The sequence below is a fragment of the Aspergillus brunneoviolaceus genome, assembly GCF_003184695.1.
Source record: "Aspergillus brunneoviolaceus CBS 621.78 unplaced genomic scaffold BO95scaffold_29, whole genome shotgun sequence".
NCBI lineage: Eukaryota > Fungi > Ascomycota > Eurotiomycetes > Eurotiales > Aspergillaceae > Aspergillus > Aspergillus brunneoviolaceus.
The window spans coordinates 271,752-285,684 of record NW_020290759.1 but is presented as its reverse complement, the minus strand read 5'-3'; the positions used below and the strand labels follow the sequence as shown (position 1 = coordinate 285,684).

General features: G+C 56.9%; 6 protein-coding genes across 6 annotated transcripts; 3 read left to right on the top strand and 3 right to left on the bottom strand.

Annotated features, from left to right (window-relative positions):
* Positions 1–293: 293 nt before the first annotated feature.
* BO95DRAFT_442239 (SDR family oxidoreductase) lies at positions 294–1,480 on the top strand. The gene has a single exon (XM_025586380.1). It carries the CDS (start codon positions 539–541, stop codon positions 1,358–1,360), a length of 822 nt encoding a protein of 273 aa, XP_025442888.1. The 5' UTR covers positions 294–538; the 3' UTR covers positions 1,361–1,480.
* Positions 1,481–1,624: 144 nt separating this feature from the next.
* Positions 1,625–3,192, bottom strand: BO95DRAFT_481736 (isopenicillin N synthase family dioxygenase; the record flags this gene model as incomplete). The annotated part of the gene is made up of 2 exons (XM_025590219.1): positions 2,743–3,192; positions 1,625–2,629 (listed from the first exon to the last, which is right to left on the bottom strand). Exons 1-2 carry the CDS (start codon positions 2,815–2,817, stop codon positions 1,625–1,627), a joined length of 1,080 nt encoding a protein of 359 aa, XP_025442887.1. The 5' UTR covers positions 2,818–3,192.
* Positions 3,193–3,586: 394 nt separating this feature from the next.
* Positions 3,587–4,793, top strand: BO95DRAFT_452714 (amidohydrolase family protein; the record flags this gene model as incomplete). The annotated part of the gene is made up of 2 exons (XM_025588167.1): positions 3,587–4,580; positions 4,633–4,793. 2 exons carry the CDS (start codon positions 3,587–3,589, stop codon positions 4,791–4,793), a joined length of 1,155 nt encoding a protein of 384 aa, XP_025442886.1.
* Positions 4,794–4,987: 194 nt separating this feature from the next.
* BO95DRAFT_463133 (uncharacterized protein) lies at positions 4,988–6,626 on the bottom strand (the record flags this gene model as incomplete). Its single annotated transcript, XM_025588967.1, has 3 exons — positions 4,988–6,027; positions 6,090–6,479; positions 6,539–6,626. 3 exons carry the CDS (start codon positions 6,624–6,626, stop codon positions 4,988–4,990), a joined length of 1,518 nt encoding a protein of 505 aa, XP_025442885.1.
* A 668-nt stretch (positions 6,627–7,294) lies between these two features.
* On the top strand, positions 7,295–8,908 carry BO95DRAFT_442238 (putative cell cycle control protein (Cwf23)). Its single transcript, XM_025586379.1, has one exon. The coding sequence runs from the start codon at positions 7,477–7,479 to the stop codon at positions 8,791–8,793; it is 1,317 nt and encodes a 438-aa protein (XP_025442884.1). The 5' UTR covers positions 7,295–7,476; the 3' UTR covers positions 8,794–8,908.
* Positions 8,909–13,717, bottom strand: BO95DRAFT_473118 (decapping enzyme complex catalytic subunit DCP2). The gene is made up of 3 exons (XM_025589701.1): positions 13,381–13,717; positions 10,899–13,305; positions 8,909–10,411 (listed from the first exon to the last, which is right to left on the bottom strand). Exons 1-3 carry the CDS (start codon positions 13,409–13,411, stop codon positions 9,016–9,018), a joined length of 3,834 nt encoding a protein of 1,277 aa, XP_025442883.1. The 5' UTR covers positions 13,412–13,717; the 3' UTR covers positions 8,909–9,015.
* Between the last annotated feature and the right edge of the window lie 216 nt (positions 13,718–13,933).

The window sequence follows — 13,933 nt, the reverse complement described above, 5'->3', positions numbered from 1 at the left end:
TTTTTTTTTTTTTTGCTTGTCCTTCTCCCCGCCAAGGCTGTTCCTGACAGCCCACGGCTCAGGACTGGGGAGTCCATGGCCAGCTGAGCAGTTGTGGTTCGACAATGGCATCGATGCCGATGGTTGCAAACGGCAGAAGGACAATGAACGATCGCTAGGAACAATAGGCTGTGTGACGTGATCGGATCCGGCCGAGAACAACTCCAGCTCCTAGGAGTAACTGACAACTTACCCCGCATCGTCTTTGGTATGTGTCTTTACTCACCTCACTCACTGTCCACTACTTCTGCAACCCCTTTCGCAACCAGCCAGCCAGTTGTACTACCAATTGCTATCTCCCAGAATCCAGTCACTGCAACATGTCCCATCTTCGAGTTGCGGAGTTATTCTCCGTCGAGGGCCTAGTGGCCGTCATCACGGGGGGTGGTAGTGGTGAGTCCCCTCCAGCTCCTCCGCATGTGCCCCTAGGAAGGATGTGTCTAGGACGTTGCCACTCACCGGTGCTATTCTCCTTCTCCTGCTAGGATTGGGCCGGATCATGGCTCTCACGCTTGCCGAGAACGGCGCATCCAAGGTCTTCATCATCGGTCGCCGCTCAGAGGCCCTGCAGGAGACGGCGGCCCAGAGCTCCAAGCCGGAGGCCATCGTCCCCATCCAGGCCGACATCTCGTCCAAGGAGTCCCTCCAGGGGGCCTACGAGGCCATTGCCGCGCAGACGGGTCATGTTGATCTGCTGATCGCGAACAGCGGGATCATGGGTCCGGTGAACCGCCCGCCCGGGCCCAAGCCGGACGGATCAGCTCCCAGCCTATCCGAGGTGCGCGACCAGCTGTGGTCCGCGTCCATGGAGGAGTTCTCGAAGGTGTTCGAGGTCAACGTCACGGGCGCCTATTTTACAGTCCTCGCTTTCCTGCCGCTGCTGGAGGCGGCCAACCAGCGCCGCCCGGCGCCGCAGAAGAACAAGGCGTCGGCCCCAACCGCCCAGGTCATCATCACCAGCTCGATCGCGGGCTTCAACCGTCGGGTGCCGTTCAGCGTCGCCTACAACCTCTCCAAGGCGTCGACGAACCAGCTGATCAAGGTCCTCGCCACCACGCTATCGTCGTACGACATCCGGGTGAATGGCATTGCGCCGGGACTGTATCTCTCGGAGATGTCGACCAAGAACTTCCAGGACGGCGACAAGGGAATCTCCGACGGCTCTTTCCCCCGCGACATGATCCCCCTTACACGTGCAGGCAGCGAACAGGATATGGCCAGTTTGATTCTGTGGATGGCCGGCCCGTCAGGCGCATATCTCAACGGCAACATCACGATAACCGACGGAGGCAGAGTGAGCGCGGTTCCATGCACATATTAGTAGTAGGGGAGAGGCGGCTATTGCACATAGACGAAGACTTTCGCGTAGATACTATGAGATGAAATGCTAGATCTTAGAAATAGAATGAATGCCAAGCGAGCTCTCGAATACAAGCCCTCAATAACAAAGCTTCCGTTCAAAACGTCCAATGCAACGATGCGGTATTTATCATCCTGCTTCACGGTGTTACGATGTCAAAACTGATGGGAAAGCCAAAGATCCAATACTCCTTCCGAACGCCCAGTGTCATCATGAGGAGAAATATTAGTAGGTTGCGGTCAGTCGCTGCACGAGGTAGTCCCCAGCGGTGATCCCAGAGTACTTGAGCGGGCGGACATCCTCTCCGTAGGTTCCGGGGATGGCCTCGATCATCTGGTCATTATTGGGGTTGCAGAAGTACGCGATGCTGTAACGGTCCGGATACACGCCGGAGCCGTCCTCGTCGTCATTCTCGTCTTCGTCGACGGCCTTGGGAGGCTCGACGACGCGATGCCTCGTGCTCTTGATCGTGTCATTGGACCAGCGGGCCAGCAGGTCACCGGCGTTGACGACCACGGTATCGGCGATGGGGGTGGCGTCGACGAAGGTGCCGCGGGGGCTGCGGACCTGGAGGCCGCCGCGGCCGTCCTGGAAGAGCAGGGTGATGGAGCCGTAGTCGCTGTGCTCGCCGGCGCGGACCTGCAGGGGGTTGTGGCGGAAGACGCGCTTGTCGACGGCCGGGTAGTGCAGCAGGCGGAGGTTGTTGTCGCCGGCGTCGACGAACGGGTCGAAGTAGTGCTCCGGCAGGTGCATGCCCAGCGCGATGGCCCGCATGACCTCGGTGTGCAGCGCCTTGCACATCTCGAAGAACGACAGCATCACCGCCTTGAACTCCTTCCCCTGGTCGTCGAGATGCTCGGGCCAGCGATTCGGGAGCCCCTCCACGCCTTCCCGGCCGATCTCCATCGTCTCTTTGAGGTCGGGGATGCTGCTGCGCGACGCGGCGGCGACGTCATCGTCGACCTCCTCCACGGTGCTGAGCTTCTCTTGGCCCGTCTTCACGTACCCACGGTTCGCTTGTGGGGTCGTCCAGCACAGGCTGTCTTTCTGATCCTGGGGCCGCGCGAAGAACCGGGCGGAGGTGCCAAAGACGTGGCTAACCACGGATGGGGGCACGCCATGATTGCTGAGATAGAGGAACCCGGAGGTCTTGAAGGCGTGCACGACCGACATGGCGACTTCATGTTTGTCGGCGGGGGTCCCGTGCAGGAAGGGCCCGAAGTCGATGATCTACAAATACAAAGGAAATGGGCGACCCTCCGTCAGCGAGGATTAATGTACCTGAGGCCCACATACTCGTTGCGCAAGGAATCCTCAAGGAAAGAAAGCAAGTGGCTACTCACTGGAATCACGAGGTCATCTTTCTCGATGGCCGTGGTTACAGGGTGGCACTGCTGTTGCGGCAGGTTACCTTCCATCCTGATCGCACACGTAGAGTTCCTAGGAGATTTCAGCTGAGAGAGAGATAGATGCGTTAGCAATGTAGGCAGGTCGAGTATGAATCGTTTAATATCGGGTGTAGATATCGCAGAAGACGTGGCGGGTGAACACGAAAGTCATGCGGAGGGAAGCAGTGAGATCACTACTGTTCTTATCCGCTCGCAGAACCAAGGAAGGGAGGGGGCGGAGAGCACTGCAGGAGCAAAGAAACAATGAATGAATGGGCCTGAGCCTGCATGGCACCACATGGGGAAACCATATCGGGGGTCACTGCACTGTACACAAGCAGTCCCCTACAACTTGGTGGAAATGGGCGGGGGAAAGATAAGGCCTGACAGTTGATCGTGGGAGGGAGAGAGGGGTGCGATATGGAGATAAGTATGTGCTTAATTCCAAGATAAGATAGATAGATAGTCCCTGAGATCTGAAGTGCGTGCTAAAGTACAGACACACGATAATCAATCCTCTGAACAGATTGAACAGATTACTATTGCAGGAGAGATCAAGGCGATGATTGCTGGCTGCTGGCTGCAGTATCTGATAAGTCATCTTCATGCAGGATGAGGTATTCAACTGCCCTGAGGTATCAACTTAGCCATGTGCGTCTTTCCCCTCACTTTTGCACCTCTACCCCTCCATCCCACCCCCCATTGCCAGCCATTACTTCCAATCTCCCCTTCTAACCAACCACTACTGACTCCATCCAACTCAACCCCCAGCTCGACCAGCCTGCACACAAACATAAACATGGCGCCTCTCATCGTCGACATCCACACGCACGTCTACCCACCCGCGTACATGCAAATGCTCCGCGCTCGCAAAACGGTACCGTACGTGCACGACCCGGCGGACGCCAACGCTCCGCCGCGGCTGATCATCCTGTCCTCAGACGACGACGCCTCCATCCCGCTGGACCAGCGCGGCCGACCCGTGGACGCATCCTACTCGAACATCGAGGTCAAGCTAGCCTTCATGCGCCGCCACGGCATCAACAGCAGCGTGATCTCGCTGGCCAACCCGTGGCTGGATTTCCTGGCGCCCGAGGAGGCGCAGACGTGGGCGGAGCGGATCAACGACGACCTGGAGGCGACCTGCGCGGGGGTGAACCGCGCCGCGGACCCGGAGAACACGCGGGCGCTGCACGAGAAGGAGACGCTGTATGCCTTCGGGGCGCTGCCGCTCAGTGCGCCGAGCGCGGAGGTGGTCGTCCGGGAGATTCGACGACTGAAGACCCTGCCGCATCTGCGGGGCGTGATCATGGGCACGACCGGCTTGGGAAAGGGGCTGGATGATAGCCGACTCGACCCCGTGTGGAAGGCGTTGCAGGAGACCGACTCCCTCCTGTTTCTGCATCCGCACTACGGACTCCCCGACGAGGCCTTCGGCGGCCCCGAGGCGATCAACCGCTACGGCCATGTCCTGCCCCTCGCCCTGGGGTTCCCGCTGGAGACGACCATCGCCGTGACGCGGATGTTTCTAGCCGGGGTTTTCGATCGGTTCCCCGGGCTAAAGATCCTGTTGGCACACTCCGGCGGCACGCTGCCCTTCCTTGCGGGGCGCATCGAGAGCTGCATCCTGCATGAGCGCAAGTTCGTGGCGAACGGAGGCGATGTGCCCGGTCCGCAAAGAAGTGTCTGGGATGTTCTCAATACCAACATTTATCTGGATGCGGTGGTCTACGGTACCGCGGGCTTGAAAGCCGCGGTAACTGCCGCTGGTGGTGCGGATCGTCTACTCTTCGGTATGGATCCTGAAAGATTCGCAGGTCACTCATCGTTGCTGACTTTGAACAGGAACTGATCATCCGTTCTTCCCCCCGCTTGGCAAGGATGACGAGGAATGGCCGAGCGTAACCACGAACTATAAGGCTATCCATGCTGCCTTCGAAGGGGAGGGTGAGACCGTTGCAGGGGTCTTGGGAGAGAACGCGGCTCGCATTCTGAAGTTAAAATGAGTTTCAAACATCTCTGCAGCAATGAAATGGGGTTTTCTTTTACCTGGAATATTTCAAATAATCTGAATATGTATACGTGCGTCTTGAGTCAGTATCTATATGTGCCACAAGCTATATTGCGTAAGATATAGTAGCTGTATGTTACCTTGGGTACCTGACAGCAGGGGTGGATCCTACAGTCCACACCAGGGACATTATCCACCCAATGATGAACCTGCCACCAAGTCCCAACCGAGAAGTCTCCAAGTTTCCTGAACAAACCATTCCGATACAGATTGCTCAGGGAGAGGCGTCGTGTTGAGGGAGATGGTCAAAGTATCGTCATGGCGGAGAGGGCGCAAAGCTTCGCCGAATCTTGAGTCTTGACCAAATACCGCTTGCAGAAGAGTGCTTTGTAGCCTTCCTTTGATTCCTACCGCACAGTTGAGATCCTCAGGCAACAACGGTGGGTTCAGTACGGTGAGCAATCTTTCAAGGGGTGAAATGAGATGTTTGGCCTCTATCTCGGCAGCTAGGACGGATTCCTCGTCAAGCTGCGCATCCTTCAGGCCATGTGGGAGTGACAGATTAGTAGTAGGGTCTCCTTCCAGATCGGATCGTAGATGGAGGTCTTTGAAGACGAACAAACAAAGTAACTCGCCAACACGACTGAGCAACACGTAGCTGAAACCGTTTCGTAGGTCTGAGGTCTTTGAGCAATTTCTATCCAATGAAAGAGCCATTCTGCAAAGTAGCAGACTCATCAGCTGGGCAACCTCATCGTTCGTGCTTGATGGTATCTCATCGTTCGAATGCCCTGTCTTAGACCTTTTCAACCTCGCAGAGGACCTTGTTTTGGTCGCTGAGGCCACAGTTGAAAGTTGCTGCTTAGCATTGAATCGGCAATGGGTACCCAACGCTTTGATAACTGTCTCAGACAGTCGGACAATGTGGAAAATGATCTGGCCACGGCCTTGCAATGCTGATTCATTTGAAGGGACCTTCTTCAATGCTCTCAGCAGTAGCTGGTGGGCGCTGTATATGCTGTTCAAAATCGCTGATACACTTGGATTCTTGACAACGGACGCATCTCTCCCTTCTGAACTGGAACCAGCTTGCCGTTGGACTGCACGGAGTATATCGTTTTCTGCGACGGAGCACAGTTCACCTGCAGCAAGCACAATAGCTGGAGTATTGGGACTTCGCTGCAGCATCTTCTGCAGAGCGTAGAACCTCCTCATAAATGATGCTGTAGCTGCACGAATCTTTCTCAGCTTCCGGAATCTTTTCTCAACGGTATGACAGGAGTAGGCTTACGCTCTTCAAGATATTCAGGTAGCTGACCGTCCAGCCCATTGGAGAGATTCTCAGTCAGCATGCTAGCTCTGCTCTGTGTCTGTGTCTGTTGTTTGGACTTTTTCCTTGAAGTAGTAGTGCCAGCCATACTAGCATCTAAGGTTGCCTTCCGCTTCGTGGATCCTTGTACCAAGTCTTTGGGGACAGCATTCGAGCCATGCAATTTGGCGGTAAGCACTTCGCTACGTTGTTCCAGCTCATATATCCGGTCAAGGAGTTTGCTCTGTTCGGCCTCGGATTTCTCGTATGCTTTTTGCCAGAATGCGACACTGTCGAAGAACTGATCTCGGCTTGTGGGCCGGTCTGTCGGCGTCCCTGCTTTGATGAATTGTCGTATGCGAGTAAAGTAATCTAATTGTTGCTTAGTACACCTCATATCGCTGACTCAACCAGGGAACATCTATGGCTACCTTTCATGGTGGTTCCGACTGGCTTGTGTTTGACGAGGGCCAGCGCGAGCGCCAACTGCGAAGGTGATGGTATAGTGCTGTCAGCCATTCTGGAGAGCAAAACTAGAGCTGCTGAACGGCGAGTATCTCAGAGCAGATGAGAGAGCATATGCGCGCTCCTCTATAGATTGGATGTATAGGTGGACGGCATTTTATATGGTAGAAAACGATCATGTCGAATGCTTGTAGTCTGAAGCATCGCGCCGGTCGAGCAGAACATCTGGAACAGGAAGGAGCCGGGCATGCAGCATTTTACCCAGAGAGGTAATCACGAGAAGGTACCTCAGCACTGAAGGATTGACAAGCAAGACCTCCTCTAGCTTCAAGTATGTAATTCAAATTCATTAAACCCTCCTTATCACCACGAGTAATTTGGAGGCTCTGGACGAGTCTCCTGCACTGCGGACTTCCGGTAGCATACCCGACAACATATAACCGTGCAACCGTAACAAAAAGAACATACTAAAGACGATACAAACCTTGTAACGACTCGAGTGGATGGGACGCAAGTACAATCAGTCAGTGGAGCAATTCTGACAGCCAAAGGACGACAAGAGTTGACTGAGAAAGCTGTTTACCAAGACCATGTGACGCTTAAGATACAACTAGGTAGGTATGTATCGCGGAGCAAGCTGATAGCATTAACTACTAACTAATGGCAGCTTGACTTTCCGCCACCGCCAACGACTTCCGCTCCGCCAAACAATCGACCATCATCTTTCCTTCTCCAACCTTCAACCACCTCCAACCAGCGGCTCCTCACGCCCGACGACGCGCAACAATCCGTCGCACCCTACCTACCTACCTACCCTTTCACTCAACTTTGATCTTCTACACTTACACTCTCTCTAAACCTCACTACCTCTCACTTTTCCCGCCAAAAAAACCAAACCACCACAATGTCCTCCTCCAAGGACGACCTCAAAGCCCACGCGGCCTCAACCGAGGACTTCTACGCGCTCCTGGACATCTCCCCGGCGGCAGCCGAGACCGAGATCCGACGCGCCTACCGCCGCACCGCCCTGAAGTACCACCCGGACAAGATCGCCAACCCGACGCCGGCCGACATCGACAAGTTCCACCTCCTGCAGATCGCCTACGATGTCCTCTCCGACCCGGCCGTGCGGCAGCTCTACGACAACGCGCGCGAGGCGCGCCAGCGCAAGCAGCGCGAGCGCGAGATGATGGATTCGGCCAAGCGGAAGATGCGCGAGGATCTGGAGGCGAGGGAGCGCGCGGGCGCCGCAGGGCAGCAGCAGCAGCAGCAGCAGCGGGGGGTGAAGAGGTCGTGGATGGGGACGACGGCGGATGGGGATGATGATGCAGAAGCAAAGTTGCAGAGGGAGATCGATCGGATTGCGGAGGATGGGCGGCGCAGGCGACGCGAGGCAGAGGAGAAGATCAAGCTGGAGATGGAGGAGGAGGAGAAGCTGATGCGGCTGGAGGAGGAGGAAACTAGGAAGGCGGCCGATCGGAGCTCGCAGAAGGTCGACCGGTCGCGGGAAGGCGGGGGCACGAATGTCCCCGAGCTGGAGCGCGGGGTGAAGGTGCGTTGGGTGCGTGAGGGCCGCGGCTTGGATCTGGATGCGGAGCGCTTGAGGGCGCTCTTTGCGCCGTTTGGCAAGGTCGAGAATGTGCTGCTTCTCAAGGACAAGAGGCAGCGGCTGGGCGACAAGCGCGAGAAGAAGACCGTCGCGACCGGGGTGGTCATCTTCGCCTCCATTGTCAGCGCTCACGCTGCTGTTCTGGATGGTGAGAAGAAGAAAGCAAGCAACGATGCCGGCAGTGACTGGTCGGTCGTTGAGTCGGTCTTCTGGGCATCGGGCGCTCAGCCTGAGCTCGGCGTGGAGGCTTCGAACGGCACCTCATCGTCCGCTCCCGGCTCAGCAGCAGACAGCGCTCCTACACCAGCAGCAACCCCCAAACCGTCGTTCAACTTCGCCGGATTGAAAGCGGCAGGCACTGCCAGTGCTGCCAAAGGTCCCGCAAAGGCGCCCTCCTTCGGTTCCTTTGCCTCCGCGGCCGCCAGCTCCCCGAAGCCTGCCCCTACCGCTGGCGCTCCCAACGGATCGAGTGCCCCGAGTCTGGAAGAGTTGACCTTGATGCGATTGCGGAACGCCCAGCGGGAGAAAGAACGCAAAGCTCTGGAAGAGCAACTGCGAAAGGAAGACGAAGCCGCAGATGCTGCAGAGGCCGCGGCCGCCCAAGCCTCCTAAGGTTGGTCGCATCTCGGCCGCTGTCGGTGGACCCCGGCAATCGCCTGGTCTTGTTGTATATAGAAAGTTTTCCTGCTGTAGCATAGAGATACCCATACTAAAGAATTACGACACCCTTACAAACAAGTTGATCCGCTTGAAGTAGCCTTCTATCTAAATTACACATGATCATTTTATCATACATCCACTTACTGTATATCTAAAACCCACGGACAAGTGGAACTACTCATGCAGTCGAGCGTCCTCTTCCTCCTCCTCCTCCTCCGCCGCCAACCGCTCAGCAAGCTCCCTCGCCCTCTGGCCCTCGCGAATCGGATCCCGAGCACGAGCCTGCTGCGTGCCGGAAGCGATATACTCCCTCGTCCACGGCGGCACGAACGCCTTAACCTTGACAGTCCGAATCTTGTCCCCCTCCGCCCCCTCTAACCCACCCCCCTCCACCGCCGCCGCATCCCAGCTAATTTTGAACTCCCGATCCGGGGTAAACTGCGCGGCCCCGTCCGCCGAGAGAGCAACATCCGTCATCATCTCCAACCGACACAGCGCCAGTCCGACATTCCCCACGCTAGCCAGGAACTTCCCAGCGCTGCGGCCCTTCGACGGGCCGACCCTGGAGATATCCAAACCCTGCACGCCGGCGGGGGGCGCCAGCAGCCCCTCGTCCACCGCGGGATCATAAACCGGGCCCCCCGTGACTCCCGACGGTAAGCTATCGGCATACAACTGCACCGGCAGGATCCGCTTGCGCACCACCCCGGTGTGGCGGGTGCGGATGGTCAGCTCCTGGCCGACGTAGCAGCCCTTCCGGAAATCGATGGCCTGGGCCAGGTCCATATTGCATTCGAGGGGCAGCGAGGCGGCCCGCAGGATCTCCGTCTGGCCCTCGGCGACGCCGCGCAGCATGCGCCGCACCGTGTAGGACCTCAGGCTGGCTTCTTGGGCGTCCGCCTCCTCGAGCTGGCGCGCGAGATGCGTGCGCAGGTCCGCGTCGCCCGGCGTGACGAGTCGCAGCCCGAATCCCGGGGCTCGGGTGTCCACGCAGCCTGTGATATTGGCGCCCGCAGCGCCCCATCCGGCTCCTCCCTCCTCCTCGGAGGCCGAACCGCCCATGCTGTGTGCGGCCCAGCGGCCGTCGCCGTGCTGAATGTTGTGGCTCTTCCACGAGGCCCAGACGGTGCGTTCGGTGGGGTCGAGTGCGCGCAGCTGCAGCTTGGCGCGGAGTTTGTGGCGTTTGAGGTGCTTCAAGAGCGCGGGGAGCTCGGCGGCGTCCGCTTCGATGAGCCAGCCCGGGTCGGCGGAGGAGGATCCGGTGGTCTCGGGAGCCGGGTAGATGAAGGCGTCGTTCAGGATGCGGCCTTGCGAGTTGAGGAATGCGACGTACGAGCCCTTGCCCTCGGCGCTCTGTTTGACCATGTTCTGGGTGACCAGGCCCTGCAGGTATGAGGTGCTGTCGGGCCCCGTCACGGAGATGAGGCCTCTGTTCGTGAGTCGAGTATAGCCGGCTTCCGGCGGGGGAGCGGGAGTCCCATGGTCGCGGCGCGGTTGAGCACTTTGATGGACGGTCGTGGAGAAGTGTCGGCCGCGGCTGATGCAGCGCGCGCACACGGTGCGTGAGGGACTGCACAACATCATTCTTCTCTTTGCGAGGTGACGCTGACTTGGGGTCCTTGCTCGGCTTAGAAATGTGTAGATACGGTAGGCTGCTGATATCCGCGGATTAGGCGGTATGGGGAGGCAAAACAATCAAGAGCCATGACATAATTCCGCGGTATTACGCAGCTGAACGGCCCGCATGCCAGTTATCATCACTGATTGGGAATCATACATGATTAACACTGCAGACAGTGGTCGATTACAATCGGAGAATAAGCACGTTTCATATTAAGCAGCAGAATAACTCAAAATCTTTGACGTTGGCAGTCGCTAAATTGAGTCCTAAAACTATCTAATCGATCCTAACCCTCATCGGGGTTCAGTGAGCTGAGTGAGGTTATTTTTTGCCCTTGGCAACACCTTCAAGAAAACCAAGTAAGAATGCCTTGTTATCAGGCGAAGCGACCCGGCTCGAAAGAGAGAATTGGCCATCGTCCGCTCCACTTCCAAACGGGGACGCGGCAGTAATGTTCAATGGCGTGAGTGGGCTAACGACACCAGAGGCACCCGCGGTCTTGGGTGCTGATGTGCTAAGCTCGGCAGGTGAAACTCCTGGTGACGCAGGTGCTTTCCCGAAGAGGGACAGCAAGGCTTCTCGTTGGGCAGGCGTCTGACTTGGACGGCGGTCAAAGTTCACTTGAGGCTGCGACTCCCGCCTGGGAATGGCAGGCTGAGTGCCGGCTTGCTGCTGGTCTTGCTCGTTCACCTGAGCTTTCAAGGGCAACAGATCCACAATGTTCGGGTTATCGGAGCGGCGGAGAATTTGAGGCTGGAATGGTTTCGCCGACTCCGCAGTGCCTGACTTTGCCGCACGGTTGCGCGAAGGAGCCCGGGATGACTGTGAGGATGCCGGCAGCGAGCCCGGTTCCTTCTTTGCAGATTGTGGCCTGGGCAATATCGTAATAGGCGACGCGAGCGTTTGCGCCTGCTCGAGTTTCTTGTTTCGGCGATTCGATCCATTGACTCCTCGTTTAGGGGGGGGCTTGGAAGATGCCATAGGCTGAGGCATACCTGACAAAGGACTGGGCACTGCGGAAGACTGCCGCAGGTCTTTCGTGGCCGATGGGACTCTCCGATGAGCTGCCGGATGCCGGGCGGGGCTGTGCTCCCCACGTGGTCGTTGCAGAATCTGTTTCCTGGGCGGAGAGACAGATTGGGCTGGCAATTCCGCTGGCCCCGGGGTTGGAGGGACAGAAGACCCTCTCAGCAAACCTAGGAGTTGATCCTGGTGCTGCGAGGGCCGCCTGCCAGGATGCGCAACCTTCTCCGCAGGTGGGACTAGGCTCGCATTAGATGTTTTGGGCGTCCTGCGAGAGTCGTCTTTGAACACGTTCAACAAGGCAAGAGAGTGGGTCGTAAGCTTTGGCGGTGGAAGCTTGCTTGCAGGAGGCACAGTCGCTCCCTGGATATTTGGCGCATGGGCTGAATGAGAGAATTGGGGATCTCCCGTTCGTTGGTACGGAGCCGGGCCAGGTTGCGGCGCCGTGGGCAAGCTTGCTTGCACAGGATCGTACCTTGGAGGATTCGAGAGCATCTGCTCAAACAGCGGCGGCATTCCATGATGACTAGGTGGTGCACCTGCATGACCCACATGAGCTGGTCGAGCAAGCGGTGGTACACCAATGTTCAAGACCGGTGCACGAGATACTGGAGTCTGCGGGAATTGCACAGGATTCATGGGCACAGGGCCTCGCAAATGTTGAGCTTGCTGAGGGAATCCAGGGAAAGAGGCCGTGTCAGGGTAAGGGGGTCCCATTGGTGGCAGACCATCTGGAATAGCGAGTGGCGGCAATGCCTTGTCGGGTCCAGAGGCATGCGGAAGAGCATCTTGCGACGAGCCACTCCTGAGGAGTTCTAACAAGGCATTGGACTTCGAAGTGATAGTCCTGTTATCTGCAGGGGCGGCTGCATTCGCAGGATTATCCTGGACAGGAACAAGGCCGTTGATGTTCAGAAGGCGCTTGAGATTAGACGAAGCATCGTGAGATGATGCGAGTTCCGGCAAATCGCTCGGGGTGGCCAGCTGGGCGGGAAGCTGGCTAGGCGTGAAGCCATTGACAGCCTGGGGTGCCTCATCCATCGACAGCTCTCCCTCAGTCTGCACAAGGTGCCTGGTTCCGGGGTGCGACTTAATCTCAGCTTTCTTCTGCTGAGCAATCCATTTCTTCAGCGGGTGCATGAAAGGGGCGACCATGTAGAACTTGTTTGCATTAGCCACAACCAGCCCCTGCTCCTGCTGCTTGCTCTTCTTGAGTGTCGGCAACTCCGATAGCTTGTACCACTCGATCTTGCTGATCTCTTTCCGAGTACGAGGCTCGAAGTGGGCATCCTGTGGCACTCCGCGGAAGACGTACAGCCTCATGTGCTGTTCTCTCATGGTGATCTCGATGTATTTGGCGTCCTTCTCTTCCGGAACGAGCCCCGCCTCGCGTATATCATAGCCTGTCTCCTCGTAGACTTCACGGATTGCACAATCGATGTCTTTCTCACCCTTGTTGATTTTGCCTCTCGGAAAACTCCAGTTAGCACCTTTCTTCCAGCCTTTGACTAGGACCACCTCGTCCATGTCCTGGTTCAGCATGATGGCTCCGCGAACGGGTACACGGGTTTTATAAGCCAAGAACTCAGAGAAGGCGGTGATGTGGTGATAGTGCGACCATTGCGACATCAAAGGACAGTGCTGAAAGATGCGCAAGGCGAATGCTTTCAAGGATAACGACGGAAGAGCCGGATCGAGCGGCCGGATGAAGTCCTCGTAGAACCATTGTGCCTCTTCGACTTGGAAACAGATACGTTCAACGGATTCAAGTTCCTCACGTGGTAGGTTGATGATGAAGCGGACACATAAATCATCCAGCCCTGGGGGGAACCACCGTGTCAGCATCACTCATGTCAGAGGCGGCGCAGAAGACCGCGCGTCACAGCCGAACTCACAGTCTTCCAACTGCATTTTTGTTTCTGTCATACTGAAAAACGTGATTTAGCATCTCAGCAGAGGTAAGTATAGATAGATTGCTCTCCAGATGAATCGGAGAGAGCGCTAGACAGAGAGGTGGAGGGGACAGCACAGCGCGGCTGCAGCTTCAAGGAAGGGTGCCTTGGCAGAGCGCCACCCCTGAAGCGTACTTTGGTGAGAGTGAGTGAAACAGGAATAGAGGCGAATCAATGGCTTGATCACCAGGAATGAAGCTAATAGGGAAGCAAATGATAAAGGATAGACTAGAGGGAAGGTGACTCTTCTCAGCTCGACACCCGACGACGGCCTGATCAGGTTGGAAGAGAGCTCGGTAAGCACCAACAAGTCCGAGACGGGATCAATAATGCCCGGACGGGAGAGGGGGGGCGCGCCATTCGGTCACACGCCACAATATTGTGGCGCAGCTACCCAGTAACACCACGGTATGACATGTGGTGGTGTGGCTGGTGACAAGTGCCGTGTTGTGCAATTCAAAGGGATTACGTAACAGGGTCGAAGAACAGCCGATGA

Bases quoted from the DNA above. Each gene is read 5' to 3' on its own strand.
- BO95DRAFT_442239 (XM_025586380.1), top strand. From the start codon at position 539: ATGGCTCTCACGCTTGCCGAGAACGGCGCATCCAAGGTCTTCATCATC.
- BO95DRAFT_442238 (XM_025586379.1), top strand. From the start codon at position 7,477: ATGTCCTCCTCCAAGGACGACCTCAAAGCCCACGCGGCCTCAACCGAG.
- BO95DRAFT_473118 (XM_025589701.1), bottom strand. From the start codon at position 13,411: ATGACAGAAACAAAAATGCAGTTGGAAGACT. The intron at 13,306-13,380 runs GTGAGTTCGGCT...GGTTCCCCCCAG, and splicing joins AAAAATGCAGTTGGAAGACT to GGCTGGATGATTTATGTGTC. The intron at 10,412-10,898 runs GTTTGGAAGTGG...GATGTTGTGCAG, and splicing joins AACATTACTGCCGCGTCCCC to TCCCTCACGCACCGTGTGCG.